Source organism: Mirounga angustirostris, unplaced genomic scaffold (assembly GCF_029215605.1).
Source record: "Mirounga angustirostris isolate CCGP_5_RB_7025 unplaced genomic scaffold, mMirAng1.0.hap1 SCAF_9, whole genome shotgun sequence".
NCBI lineage: Eukaryota > Metazoa > Chordata > Mammalia > Carnivora > Phocidae > Mirounga > Mirounga angustirostris.
Window position 1 is genome coordinate 96,016,735 of NW_026991717.1, and position 15,567 is coordinate 96,032,301.

A 15,567-nucleotide genomic window follows, 5' to 3' on the forward strand; every position below is an offset into this window, starting at 1 on the left:
GAACTGGAGTGGTTTGCATACTTTTTTTTAAGATTTTATTTATTTATTTGAGAGAGAGAGAGAGAACGAGCAGTGGGGAGGGACAAAGAGAGAGAGAGAGGAGCAGACTCCCTGCTAAGCAGGAAACCCAGTGCTTCTATTTTTCTGCCTCTATTGATAATGATCATTTGATTTTTCTTTAGCCTATTGATATGGTGGATTCCATTAACTGCTTTTTGAATGTTGAACAGCCTTGCATACTGGGAATAAGTCTTATTTGGTCATGGTGTATAATTCTTTTAATTTTTTGGATTTGATTTACTAATATTTTGGTGAGGATTTTTGCATCTATGTTCGTGAGCAATATTGGCCTGTCATTTTCTTCTCTTGGGGTGTCTTAGTTTTTTTGTTTTGTTTCGTTTTTTAGATTTTATTTATTTGAGAGAGAGAGTGAGGAGAGAGAGAGAGAGCACAAGCCAGGGTTGGGGGGGAGAGACAGAGGGAGAAGCAGGCCTCCTGCTGAGCAGGGAGCCCGATGCAGAACTCAATCCCAGGACCCTGGAATCATGACCTGAGCCGAACACAGACACTTATCTGACTGTGCCACCCAGACCTACTTTTATTTTATTTTTATTTTATTTATTTATTTATTTATTTATTTATTTATTTATTTATTTATTTATTTATTTATTTATTTTAAAGGTTTTATTCATTTATTTGAGAGAGAGAGAGACCGGGAGCATGAGAGGGGTGCAGAACAGAGGGAGAAGGAGAAGCAGACTCCCCATTGAGCAGGGAGCCTGACATGGGGCTCGATCCCAGGACCCTGGGATCATGCCCGAGCTGAAGGCAGCCCCCTTACCTGATTTAGCCACCCAGGCGCCCCTGCATACTTTTATTTTGAAGCTAGAGTAGCTAACATTTTCAGGTGGAAAGAAGCTTTGGGAAGTTGTACAGCAAGTAAACCAAAGTAAAACAACACCACCCAAACCCCATAATATCCTTGAAGAAATCAGCTGAAAATATAAAATTAAACATGGGCCAACAATAAAAAGTTACAGACATGAAAATAATTATGTTGAAAAATTGAAGAAGTTATATGGATTAAAGAACAAGAATGATACAAAGTATGCACTGGGAATTGACTGGGAATTGACTTCATAATTTTCAGTCTGTGTTCTGTGACCAGGTGGAATGAGCTAAATGGATTATTTTTTTTTTTAAGTTTTTTAATTTACTTATTTGACAGAGAGAGACACAGCGAGAGAGGGAACACAAGCAGGGGGAGTGGGAGAGGGAGAAACAGGCTTCCCACCAAGCAGGGAGCCCAATGTGGGGCTCAATCCCAGGACCCTGAGATCATGACTTGAGCTGAACGCAGACGCTTAACGACTGAGCCACCCAGGTGTCCCATGAAGGCAGTTTTCTACTTTAATCTGAGAGGATCGGAAACCTTTTATTTTGACTAACATAGTAACTAGATTTTTCTATTTTTTTTTCCCTTGCCACAGGATTCCTGTTAATGGAGAAAACCCCAAACATCGGTCATGGCATACTTTAACACCAATAGCTGATGATAAACTTTTTCTATTTGGTGGACTAAGTGCAGACAATATTCCATTAAGTAAGTCAATTAAAGTTTAGCCTACAATTATTATCTCATTCTTTTTTCTTAATTGTATTTGATATGTGAGGTGTCTTTCTTTCTTTCTTTTTTAATTTTCTGGTTTACGTTTATCCCCAGCTGTATGCTTGTATTAAGAATTAGAAGACCCCTTTGCTTTAGTACCTTTGGCTCTCCATGTTCTCCTGTTTCCTAGGTATATAGAAAAGAAAGGGTGATGGTTGAACCTAGATGAATTAAAGCCCCTTTCAACTATAATATTCTGTGATTCTGTGCCTTCCTGATTTTTGATCCAGATACTTACACTGTAGGCTGGAATGGGGATTAGAAGAACAGTCTTCCCCAGAAGGCTCTGGAAATATAAGGTGGGAAGGCCAGTTGCTTCTCTTTTTGTTCCAGAACTCTAAAGGAAAGTGCTTAGCCAGAATCTTTAAACTCCTGTTACTGCTGATTCCAATAGCTATGGTTTTGTAATAGGGTTGTTGTTGTTTTTGTTTTTTTTTTCCCAGCAGTAAAATTGTGGCATCAGGATAGACAAATGACTAAGAGTATCCACTTCTTAGGTTGATAGGTTAGATGTCTTGTGTTTTCTTAACTCAGAAGTTTTCCATGACTAGAGGGGTTTTCATAAGAAACCTCATTTATGCAGTTCCATATAGGATCTGGAAACAACTTTTTATTTTTCAACAACAATTTATTGAGCATCAGCTATGCATCAGGCAGCAAACAAACTCCAAAAGCTGGTTAGAGAAACAGGAGTTTCTAGTAGGGGATGTTAGTTATTGCAGATGATTATGCTTCTCCAATTTGAAGGTTTTTAATGAAAAGAGATTTGGAGTCTAATAAAAAACTGACATCTATTTATTTCAGTAGGGGTTGTTTAATATCATGTCTTTTTGAGCTGTAATGTTTTGAATTCCTATTTGGTGTTTTTGGCCATTGACATGTGGGGAATTCCATGTCCTAACTCTTAGTTCAGTTGGTGTCCTCCTGGGCTTAACTTCTGGGTATTATATGATATCAAGAATTATTTTGGGAAAAAAAAAAAAAAAAAGAATTATTTTGGGGCTCCTGGGTGGCTCAGTTGGTTAAGCGTCTGCCTTCGGCTCAGGTCATGATCCCAGGGTCCTGGGATCAAGCCCCACATTGGGCTCCCTGCTCAGTGGAGAGCCTCCTTCTCTCTCTGCCCCTCACCCCACTCGTTCTCTCTCCCAAATAAATAAATAAAATCTTTAAAAAAAAAAAGAATTATTTTAAGTTTGTTGACTATGATAATGGCATTGTGGTTCTGTAAACAATGTATTTTTTAAAGCAATGTTTACTGAAGTATATATGGGGAAAATGACAGGAGATCTAGGATTTGCTTTAGAGTAATTGAGCCACGCATAACAAAAAAGAGCTAAATGGAGCACCTGTGACAAAATCTTGATAGTTGTTGAATCTGGGGTATGTGAAGGTTCATTGTCATGATCACTCTACTTTTGTATATCTCTGAAAATTTTTGTGAGAAAATATGCATACACACAAAAGATAGTTGCATAAATGTAGCAGATAAATTTGGGAAAAAAATTAAATTTTATCCCAAAGACCTAATCTTAATTTCTGAACTGTCATAATTGCAGGTGATGGTTGGATTTATAATGTCATAACAAATGGTTGGAAACAACTTACACACTTACCTAAAACAAGACCCAGGTAAGTCTAGAAGTTAATGAATAGTAAAATAGTTAAGAATTTCTGGAGTATTAAAATATAGCACTGATTTTGTAGTGTTTGCCATTAAAATTGTAAATCATCAAGAAAGATCTTTCAAATAAGCTTGATGTTAACTAAATAATTTAATTATCATTTTAATTATGTCTGATTGTTAGAAGTGGCCTATTCTGTTTTCATCCGTATTTGCATATTTGAAAATGTTACTCTTTTAGGTAAATTATAGGTAAAGTAGGTAAATGTATAATCTTGCCTGATAATATGAAAAGGCTAAGAAATTGGAAGTATCAGATAATGTTAATATTTTTGATAAGTAGACAAGAATGGGGATGGCTTTAGTAGTTACTTATTTTTGAAAGAGGTTTTTTGCAATTTAATGAGAAAATTACTTTCATGTTGATCAAATAGATGGCAGATTATTATTTTAATTAACTGATGTATTCATTAATATGAATTTTTTGAAAAAGAAATATGTTAATTATTTGTCATATATTATAGAGTAAAAGTTGTAGAAACAATATATTATTAGACTACAATTGATCCTTGAACAACACCAGTTTGAACTGCATGGATCCACTTATTACATGGATTTTTTTTTAATAAACACAGTACTGTAAATGTATTTTCCATATGAGTTTCTTAATAACATTTTCTTTTTTAAAATGTGAGTGTAGTTGACACACAATGTTACATTAGTTTCAGGTGTACAACATGGTGATTCAACAACTCTATACGTTAATCTATGCTCGCCATAATCGTAGGCACCGTCTGTCACCATACAACGCTACTACAGTGTCATTGACTGTATTCCGTATGCTGTACCTTTTATTCCCATGACTTATTCATCCATAACTGGAAGCCTGTATCTCCCAATCCCCTTCCCCCGTTTTGCCCATCCTCCCCACTCCCTTTTCCTCTGTCAGTCATCAGTTTGTTCTCTGTATTCATAGGTCTGATTTTGCTTTTTATTTATTTATTTGTTTTGTTTTGTTTATAACATTTTCTTTTCTCTAGTTTACTTTTAATTGTAAGAATACAGTACATAATACATATAACATACAAAATATGTATTAATTGACTTTATGCTATTGATAAGGCTTCTGGTCAACGGTAGGCTATTAGTACTTAAGTTTTGAGGAGCCAAAAATCGTATGTCGATTTTCAATGCTGGGGGGTATCAGCACCCCAACCCCTGCGTTGTTCAAGGGTCAACTGTACAAAGAAAACCACATTAGTATTGTAATTCTTTTTTTTCTAACTTGAGAGAGTAGTGTAATAAAAATATATTCATAGGAAATTCAGAGTCAACACATTATAATCATTAGAGTTAGTAATAGAGTTTACTCTTCTGCATGCCATGTATTTCAGAATTTTTTTTTGCTATAGATTATGTATACAAGTGTGAAGTCAACTTACTCGTATGCATTTCAGAAGTTTAATAAGTGGCAATTAAGTAACTTACCTGAGAAAAAGGCCTGAAAAAATGTGTATATATTTCAGTGTCTATATCTATATTAATATGTATAAAACATTTAGAGTTTATCATAATTACATATGTGACTCATATTTTCATGTGTAAAAATTCATTGGAATGTATTATTTTAGCAATTTGGATCTTTTGAAATGCATTTTTTAATTTAAAGAGTTTTATATTAAGATATGGGAGCCCAGCATTCTAGTCCTTGCTCAGCTACTACTTAGCTTTTTGGCTTTGGGAAAGTCACTTAAAGAAACTGAGCATTAATTTCTTCATCCCATGAAATGAGGGACTTGGACTGGAGAAGCTCTTAGTTCTCTTCCAGTTATTTAATTGTATGAATGCATTAATTTTGGACCAAAGTGGTAGTAAGAATATGTTTAATTTTTAAATTGCTCCTATTTTATAATTCAATCCTTAATAAGTAATTAGAGCAACACAACTATTATTAATAATAATATCAGTTAGAACTGAGCTATGTAAAGAGATTTCTTTGAATTCAGCTGATGTGTCATGTAAATAATATGCTTTATTAGAATGTTTAGGTGATAAGTTTAGAGCAGCTGTGAGAGGACATAAACTATCAGTCTATAGACAAAACATCAGGTTGCAAGCTAGATGTCACCAAAATCAAGGCAGGAAAGGCTTTCCAGTGTTCTTCGATGATGAAGTCCAGGCCAGAGTTTCCCTAAGGCAGATAAGACAGAGGCAGATCTATCTTCAGGTATGAGGTGAGGAGGAGAACAGGTGGGATACAGTTTAGTGTAAGGAGAACATATATATATATGTGTATGTATACTAATTTTTTATGAGTGAGAATTTAACATCTAAATACATTTTGTGCAAACTGTTTCAAGTTATAATTTGAAATATAAATGGCCCAATTCTCCTCTTGTAATCCTACAGCAGGGTTTCTCGACCTCGGCACTATTGACATTTTGGACCAAATTATTCTTTGTCATTAGGGGTGTCCTGTGCACTGGAAGATGTTTAGCAGCGTCTTTGGCCTTCACCCACTAGAGGCCGGTACTACTGCCCCTCCCCCCACACACACACCTGGAGTTGTGGCAATCAAAAATATTTCAGATATTGTCAAATGTCCTTTGGGGGCAAAAATCAGCCCTGGTTGAAAACCACTATTCTGTAGGGTGGTGCTCTCTCTTCCAGGTCTCACCTGAGTTAGAGCAAGGCTTGGTTGAAAGGCCATCTACCTAGCCACATCTCATTGCCTGTATAAGTGGCTGTCAGCAAGGACCCTTTTTTTAATGGGTCTATAAAAGAAGTCCAACAAAGTGTTGACTTACAGAGCCTCAGGTACTTCCTGACGGATCCCATGACTGTTGCCGAGGTTACATATGGCCTTCTCTCCCGGAAATTAAACGTTCCTTGTATTCCATTTCCTTTATCCAGTTCCCCAAAGCCCACACCATAATCTGGGTGTCGATGAAGACTTATATCAATTTATGTTCTAACATATAAGTTGGAGAATTGGGCAGAGTAGTTCCTAAACAAAATCTCTTATGACTCAGTTCTATCCTGGGTCCCGAGTGCAACTGTCATTGAATGTGTGAGTGATTGTTTGAGGAAAGTACTTGATGTAACCAATTGTGCATAATCCTACTGTTTGCAGTTGTGGGAGTTAAGTGAAAAGGATAAATGTACTAAAAACAAGTTATGTGGTAATAAAAGAAGTGATAATGTGTAATTGGGGTGTCTGTTGCTTCAGCAATTTGGTCTATTAAGGGAAGTCATCAAAATTCTCTCAGAGTAAAAACAATGACTTTGTAAAATTCTTGATTTATCTTCTAAAATTGAGAACTTTACATGTATGTTTTTGTCCTGAGAGAGCTCCCAGAAATATTGAATTTTATCAAACATAATATTATGCTTTGTAAATAAGGTGAAATTGGAGATGACTGTGAGCTATCAGACCATTTCCAAAAGAATATTAGATGCTCTACTCTTATGAAATAATTTATTTAATAATTGAATAAATTGTGTTTTTTTGTATTTGCTTTTGTTAATTAGAGTTTTTGAACACCCACTGGATGCAGAACACCATATTTAGGCATTTTTAAGGAGAAGCATAAAATTAGATTTCCCACGTTGCAGTGGTGTGCTGGGAAAGGGTTAACAACTGCTTTCCAGGAAAAACAAAACGAAAAGCCAAATTTGTAGCATTTGCTGGTTTTCACCATGGCCAATTTCAAGCTCCCTCCGTGATGGCACTGAACATGGATTTGGATAGAGACAGGCAGAACTGGTTTCCCTGAGCTGGTAAGCCACTTCCAGCACACCACTGGCAAGTTGTGATCTAAGGACCTCACGTTTGGACCTTTAGAAGATCCACATAGCAAATAATTAAAGTAGTATATAGAGCAGTTTATCTTCAAATGTAAGTGAGAAGATTATAAAATGAGCACATAAATGTTCAAAGGTACTAACCAGGGAGGGCAACAGAGCCAGGTTGTTTGGGTGTTTGGATACTTCCTGGGGATTTTGAACCTGTGTTTAAAGTCCTGAAAGAATGATTTATCATCTTAAGCATAAGAAACAGGGTGAACAAAAGCCTACAGATGGCACAGTTGCTTCCTGACCAGGAAACATTTGGTTAAAAACATTTGAAAAATGTTATCAGCTTAAATGTAGCTGAGAGAGACTAGAGACAGAAAAACGAGGAACAAGTCGGATATTCTGTGCCCAGGGTGATAAGTAGTGTGACAGTGTAAATGTGAAGGGATGGCCGAGTTGGGTTTGTCAGATGATGGGGAACAGAGAACAGGAAAGAAAAGGCAAAAATGTTGAAAACAGTAACATGGCAGGTAGTAATAAGAAAATTGGGGAAAAGGTCCAGTTCAGCAAGAGGATGATTAGTTCCTTTTTAATTAATTTTATTTCAGTGATAATATCTATGAGATAAAAAGGCTAGAAAAAGGTTGGGGGATATAGTAAAAAAGAGTTATTAGGGGTCATCTCCTTCATTGACGTGATTTAATGAGAAGCTAATGTTTTAGTGATTCTAGAGGAATCTTCAGAATCTTTTTTAGGATATGCCAAAGGTTCAAGTTCAATCATGCCCATTTTGAAATAGATTAAATGTGAAGTGTGCAGTTTAAAATTGACTTATATGTCACATACAGTTTCTTTTTTCATAGTATTTTACTCTGCTTATAATTTTCAATTATAGGTTATGGCATACAGCCTGTTTGGGGAAAGAAAATGAAATAATGGTATTTGGTGGGAGCAAAGATGATTTACTTTCCTTGGATACAGTAAGAAAATTTCATATCTAAATATTTCCTTTGAGTAGTTTTGTTATTCAAACTAAAATTGTTGATAGTCCCACACTGCAAAATATGGAAGAATATGAAATGTTACTCTGTAGTGTGATTAATCTTCAGAATGAGTGGCTTTTGTGAAGTATTTCAGGGTATTTTGAGTTTACAAATCAAAATAGGTCTATTAACCTCATTAGTCAAATTATTAAGAAAAGCTTTTAAAGGATAACTCTTCCTTTTCTCTTTGAGTCTCACCATAGTATGGGTGTTTATAATTGTATTAAATTAAAATATTAGCAAGTTATAATTGATATTTTATAAGAATATATATAATGTATATGTAAACTACTAAATATAGTAATAAATACTCATGAAGTTTGCTACCTCACTTAATAACTAGAACACCAATGCTAGCTTCTCCCATCAAGAGGAGAGTAGCTTGAAATTTTAAAGTGTAGTTTCTTTTTACTTTATGTGTCTTTTGCCACTCCTTTACCCATTTTATATTTAAGATTAAAGCATTCCAGTTTTAAAATTTGATAAAACTAAGGTCAAAGAAATAAATGAGTAGCACTTGGAGAGTATTGTTCTTTCACTCCTTGCACCTTGGGGAATTCAGAGCAAGGTGGCCATGCTCCTACTGTGTTGTGATGGGACAGGAGCTCAGGATTGGTTGCTCTGGTTTGTGGAGGACGTTTGGGAACAGCGGAACGCTGAGCTGGCAGGGACAGGAGGCACCAGCCAGAATCCAGCCACATTGGGGCCAGTTCTATCCCTGACATCTTTTCAGACATAGTTATCTCCGGAGTTGTGCCTGCCAAGCAGCGAAACCTGAAATGAGCTGGCTTCTCTCCAGGGGATTTGGTTTACTTTATAGTTTGGAAGCCTCCAATTTAAACATTACGTACATTGAAAATTTTAGAACTTTCTTTGGCTGAGAATTCAGTGCTTCAACAAAAGATTAAAACCACGACTTTGCATTTAATTAAAAAGCAAATTTTGTGGTTTCTCTTCTTTTTCTTGGCACTAGAAGTTGGTAGGATAGAGTTTATCATTAAAATAGGAATCCTGATTAAAATCATGATCATCAGGTATGAAATTTTAAAGACTTATTTGAAAGGATTAGGGACATTTTTCTGCTGATTCTTCCACATTAACTTTTAGATGAGAGAATCATTCAAAAAATCTTCTGGATCTGAGATTTCCAAATGAAGAATTCCCAGGGAATCCTGGGACCATTTGGAAAAGAGAGACAAGATAAAGAGATTTTAAAGTAAGAGTCATTTGGAAGAGTAAAGTTCTGCTTAAAAACAAAAAAGCTTGAAAATCACTACTTTTCTCATTTTGAACTCACTGTTCTAAGAGAAAAACATGTACCTGAGTTTTAAATTTGCAATTGTATAGGTTGTGGTTAGGTAAAAACTGGTCACTGAGAAATGGTAGCGATGTACCCAAAGTTTGTGTGGCTAGCAGGTGTGTGTCTGTATATGTATGGGGTGTGTGTGTGTGTGTGTGTGTGTGTGTTAGAATAACTAGAGGGAGAGAGATTTATTTGCTGCTGTACATAACCTCTTTTACATTTACAAAATAAAAATATTAAATTATTAATGCATTTTTATTCTTTTAAACACCTTGATAATTCTTTTTTTATGTTGATTAGGGCCACTGTAATGATTTATTGATCTTTCAAACACAGCCTTATTCACTACTCAGGTAAGTAAATTCATTTTATATATATATATATGCTATATACATATATACATATATATATACATATATACAAAGGAAGATGAAAGAAATTATCATATCTTAATAGCATATACATATATTGCATATATGTATATAGCTACATGCTATATACGTATATATGCTATTATATATATATAGCTATATACATATATATATGCTATGAAGCTATGATATGTATATGCTATTAAGATATGATAATTTCTTTCATCTTCCTTTTTGGGAAGTGTGATAATTTTTCAAGTAGTTTATGATTTGAATTTAAGAAAATGTTTACATCTTCCTAAAAGTATAATCATATTTGTAATAGTGAACCATACACAAATGTGATTTTTAAAAATTAAAATATACAGTACAATCATATTTTTATTTTGTGCATAAAATTGCATTTAGTTCATATGGGAACATTAAACATACTGTATTTCCTTGATTCTAAGCCTGAAATATTTCATATTTTAATTTTTCTGAAATCAGTGTGTGTCCAATAATAGACACACATATATATGTATTTAATTTAGTAGAATTTCTTTTTTTTTTTAACACCAAAGCTGTTATTAAATTGGTGGCATGACTTACAGTGTCTTAGCTCATACACTCTTGCTTTAAAGGAGTATATACAAGGTTTAGTTGGAAGATTGTGGAAAAAAAATCCCTGTTTCTAACTGTGAGGGTCAGGAGGAAGGATCTGAGTGAAGTAGAAGTTGCCCAATGACCAAGTGTGGTTTTTTTTTTATTTTTTTAAGATTTTATTTATTAATTTGAGAGAGAGAGTGAGTGAGAGAGAAAGAGAGAGCGCGCACACGAGTAGGAAGAGGGAGAGGGAGAAGCAGACTCCTCACTGAGCAGGGAACCCGATGTGATGAGGGGACTTGATCCCAGGACCCCGAGATCATGACCTGAGCAGAAGGCAGACACTTAACTGACTGAGTCACCCAGGTGCCCCCCAAGTGTGGTTTTTTTATGCAGGGGGAATAACATGGGTGAAGGCATGTGAGAGAGAAGCTGACATGCTAGATGTCAAGGAGTGGTCTGTAACATCCAGACATTCTACAACTTGAACCATTTGAAAACCACTGGACCAGCTCACACTGGACCATCCTAATGTCTTAACTGCGCCTTCTGTTATTACAGTGGTTCCTTCTGTTACTTCATGTTAGAATCTCATAGGGAACTTCAAAAAGTATTGAGGCCTGCGTTCCACTCCCACATGTTATGACTTGATTGGTCTGGGGTGTGGCCTGAACTTAGGAATTTTTGAAAGACCCCAACATAATTCTAATGTGCAGGCAGAGTTTGGAAATTGCTGATGTCAAGATTAAACTGTCTTATATCATTACTTAACTTTTGCTGTGAACATAACTCCTTTACTTAAGTAGATTGCAAGTTCCTTATATGCAGGAATCAAAAAACATAGTATTCAAGTGCCTACCATGAGAAGGCACTATGCTATGAAGTGAAAAGTCATGCTCTTTCCCTTAAATTGCTAGTAATATAGAAGGCAGACTTTCAACAACTATAAAAGAAAAATAAAATTGCTTTAAGAGAAGCATATACAAAGTTAATGAGACTACTGGCAAAAAAGACCCTCTACCCATGTGGTTAAGATGGTGAGGGTAGAGGAGTATTTGCAGAAGAAGAAGAGTTTGAGACAATTTGCTACAAAAAAGCAGTGCAAGGGTGTTAGTACAAGATATACAAGTATGGTATGTTTTGGAAACTGAATTCTTGAGTGTTCCTAGACGTAAGCATGAGGTGGGGAGTTGGACAAGAAATCAGAAACCATATATCATCTAGAGCCTTTTTGTTTCATGCAGATGAGTTTACATTATCTTGTGGGAGATCAAGAAGCATTGAAAAATTTGGAGCAGAAGAATGAGATGATCATATTACAAATTAGAAAGCTCCTTTGAGAACAATGTGGATAAGAGACGGGAGGGATATGTGACTGTGTAAGGAAAGTAATAGAGTCTTGCAGTGATCAAGCACAAAGTGTGGGGCTGACCTTGAAAGTGGCCATGGAGCTGGAGAAGGGATGGAGGTAGAATGGGCTTGGTAGGAAAAGAAGAGGGAAGAATTAATAATAGAGAATCTATGAAGAAGGAAGCGCGTTTGAAGGTGGGATAGCGTAGAAAGATGAATTTGGTTTGGAGTCTTTTGAGCTTGAAGTACTTATGGTATCTTTAATGGAGCTATTCATTAACTAGTTAAATATATGGAGAGGTGTCTGGGCTAGACATAAAGAATCATTGGAAGATAGGGGCTCCTGGGTGGCTCAGTTGATTAAGCGTCCAACTCTTTTTTTTTTTTTAAAGATTTTATTTATTTATTTGAGAGAGAGAGAGAATGAGAGACAGAGAGCATGAGAGGAGGAGGGTCAGAGGGAGAAGCAGACCCCCTGCCGAGCAGGGAGCCCGATGCGGGACTCGATCCCAGGACTCCAGGATCATGACCTGAGCCGAAGGCAGTCGCTTAACCAACTGAGCCACCCAGGCGCCCCAAGCGTCCAACTCTTGATGTCAGCTCAGGTCTTGGTGTCAGGGTTATGAGTTCAAGCCCCATGTTGGGGCATGGAGCCTACTTTAAAAAAAAAAATCATGGGGATGCCTGGGTGGCTCAGTCAGTTAAGCGTCTGCCTTCAGCTCAGGTCATGATCCCAGAGTCCTGGGATTGAACCCCACACTGGGCTCCCTGCTCAGTGGAGAGTCTGCTTCTCCCTCTGCCTGCTGCTCTGCCTGCTTGTGCACGTGCTTGCTCGCTCGCGCTCTCTCTCTGTCAAATAAGTAAATAAAATCTTTAAAAAAAAAAAAAAAGAATCATTGGAGTCTAAATGGGCATGTGTTAGCTCTGCCAAGAAGAGTTTTGAGAGTAAGGATGAAGCCAACAACTGAGCACTAAGAACTCATAACATCTGAGGAGTTGGAGGAAAAGCGGCACAGGAGAATGAACAGGGAAGTGAAAGGTGAACCAGGAGATAATGGGAATCCGAAATGGAGGGAAGAAAGAACTGAAGACGGAGAGATTACTTACTGTAAAGAGGTCCCAGAATATCTGGATTGAAAAGTGCCGTGGTGTTTGGCAGTAATCACAAGGATCATTTCTCCAAGGTCCACAGGAAGGGTTGAGCAGCAGGGGTCTGAGCCACACAGGTTCACTTATATACAGGTTTTTTCCCCAATAAATCCGCACAGCACTGTAAATGTATTTTCTCTTCCCTAGGATTTTCTTTCTTTCTTTCTTTTAATATTTATTTATTTGAGAGAGAGAATGAGTGGTGGGAAGGGCCAGAGGGAGAGAGGGAGAAGCAGACTCCCCGCTGAGCAGGGAGCAGATGCGGGACTCCATCCCAGGACCCTGGGATCATGACCTGAGCCGCAGACGCTTAGCCGACTGAGCCAGCCAGGTGTCCCTTCCCTAGGATTTTCTTAATAACATTTCTTTTTTCCAGTTTACTTTATTGTAAGAATACAGTATATAATATATAACATACAAAATGTGTATTAACTGTGTTATCCATAAGGTTTCCAGTCAACAGTAGGCTATTAGCGATTAAGTTTGGGGGCAGTCAAAAGTTACGTGTGGATTTTCTACTGCTTGGGGCCTGGGTGCCCCTAACCCTCTCGCTGTTGAAAGGTGACTGTATTTGTTTATATGCTGAGAAGCGGCAGCCAGTTGTTGGAAACGCAAGAAAATGAAGGAAAAATTGTCAGAGTAGGGTCTTGAGAAGGTGGATTTTAGTCAGCAGGTAATTGAATTAGTTGTTGAGGAGATTACTGTAAAATAATGAGGGAAGTAGGACTATGAAGGCAGAGGACTTCGTTGGCTGGAGGGTGGGGGACAGGGCGCTGAGAAAGTTTTCGTTGCGAGTGAGGTCGTCGAGGAAGAAAGAGAAGAGGTGAGGATATGAACTTACGGGGCAGGGGGGCGGAGAAGAAGGGTGAGGGAAAGACTGGGAACCGCGGCCGCAGCGGCTTCGAGAAGGTCGGGACTAGGGCCCGGCTGAGGCGGAGGAGGGAAGAGAACCCGCAGGGACGGCCCGGCTGCCGAAGCGCGCTCTGCTCCAGCGGCGCGAAGCTGCCAGGAGGCCCGCGCGGGAAGGACACGGTGCCGAGTGTCTGTCCCTCCCCGCCCCGCCGCCCCCCCCCTTGACATTAGCCGGACGGGGTCGCCGAGGCACGGCGGGGAAGGGGACTAAAGTTGCTGGCAAGAGAGTGAAGTGTGGACGGACCGGGCAGGGTAGGAAAGGACGCTAAAGCCGGAGGGGCGGTGGTGTGCGGAGAACCGGGGCGCGCGCGGGGAGCAAGGGAGTGCGCGGATGAACCGCACCCAGGGCTGTGGGGCAGGTGCAGAGCGTGGAAGGGGAAGATTCCAGAGGCGGTCCCGAGTCAGGCTGGAAAGCCTACAACGGGTTTTCCGCCCGAAGTCGGCAGGGACGGGGGAGAAGGAGCGGGTAACAGTGGCGACCCCCGAGGCGCAGTGACGCAGCCCGGGGCCCGCGGGAGGCGCGAGAGCCGCGGCGGGGGCTCCGGGTCCGGACTCGCCGAGACGCGGGCGGGCTGCAGGCCTCTCTAGAAGGCTGCACAGAGCGGCGTGCCGAGAGAGCGGTTGGAGCGGGGACGGGAAGCCGCGGGGGCGGAGGTGTTTGCAGACACGGCTGGGGTTCCAGAAAGCACGGAGTTTGGGTGGGCACATGAACAGCGATGGGGAAGATGCCCCAGCAGAGCAATGAGGGAAGCCGATAGGACCGAGAGGATGGGCTTGTGTTGGAGGTTGGGACGGAGGCGGACCCTCCGTCAGGCTCCTTGGTGGCACCCTTGGCCCCTAGTACCGTGCTTCCCTGAGTGCGTATACACCGTTCTCATGCTGAGCCTATTCCGATGCATCGAAACTTGAATATAAAAGGGGCGCCTGGCTGGCTCAGGCGGTGGAGCGTGCGACCCTTCAGGTCGGGGTTGTGAGTTTGAGCCCCACCTTGGGAGTAGGGATCACTTTAAAAAATCTTTTTTTTTAGGGCACCTGGGTGGCTCAGATGGTTAAGCGTCTGCCTTCGGCTCAGGTCATGATCCCAGGGTCCTGGGATCCAGTCCCACATCGGGCTCCCTCCTCGGCAGGGAGCCTGCTTCTCCCTCTCCCACTCCCCCTGCTCGTGCTTTCTCTCTCTGTCAAATAAATCAATAAAATCTTAAAAAAAAAAAAAAATCTTTTTTTTAAAAAACCCTGAATATAAAACTAAACCTTGAATATGGCAGGAATTTAGTGGTATTTCTGTGTGAAGCATATCGGCCACACCCCGCAGTCCACAGTGTAGCCAGAGCCATCTTTTTATTTTAAATTTTCAGTTAGAAGACATTAGCACTGGTGTTGAGACACTGGGAAAAAACAGAAGATGAATAGGATGGGGCTCCTCAGCTCAAAGAACTTACATGGTCTGATGTATTTGTGGGCTCACGCTCATCATACATTTGGTTGCATGCATAGTTTTAAAAAGAAATACCTCAATTATTCTGATAAAAATAAGATGCATTTAACAAGAAAATTCATACAATATGAAAAATATATGGTAAAAAAATGAGCCGTCACCTATAATGATCATTGTTAAGAGTTTGATGTTTATCCTCCCACACTTTAAAATGAAAAATGTTGTGGATTTAACCATGCTAAGAGGTCATTGGACCCTTAGCGAGAGCAGTAGACATAGGGGTGTGTGTGTGTGTGTGTGTGTGTGTGTGTGTGTGTGTGTATAAAGGGTCAGA

At 39.2% G+C, this 15,567-nt stretch overlaps 1 protein-coding gene across 2 annotated transcripts in view; it reads left to right on the forward strand.

Annotated features, from left to right (window-relative positions):
• The window catches only part of KLHDC1 (kelch domain containing 1), a 50,611-nt gene that overhangs the window by 31,359 nt on the left and 3,685 nt on the right, over positions 1-15,567 (forward strand). Inside the window, exons 9-12 of one of the 2 annotated variants that reach the window (XM_045900793.3) lie at positions 1,491-1,603; positions 3,226-3,298; positions 7,981-8,065; positions 9,732-9,784. In XM_045900793.3, the coding sequence (XP_045756749.1) occupies positions 1,491-1,603; positions 3,226-3,298; positions 7,981-8,065; positions 9,732-9,784 (324 nt within the window). The remainder of the gene's footprint in view (positions 1-1,490; positions 1,604-3,225; positions 3,299-7,980; positions 8,066-9,731; positions 9,785-15,567) is intronic. The other variant, XM_064571008.1, reaches the window with a different exon arrangement.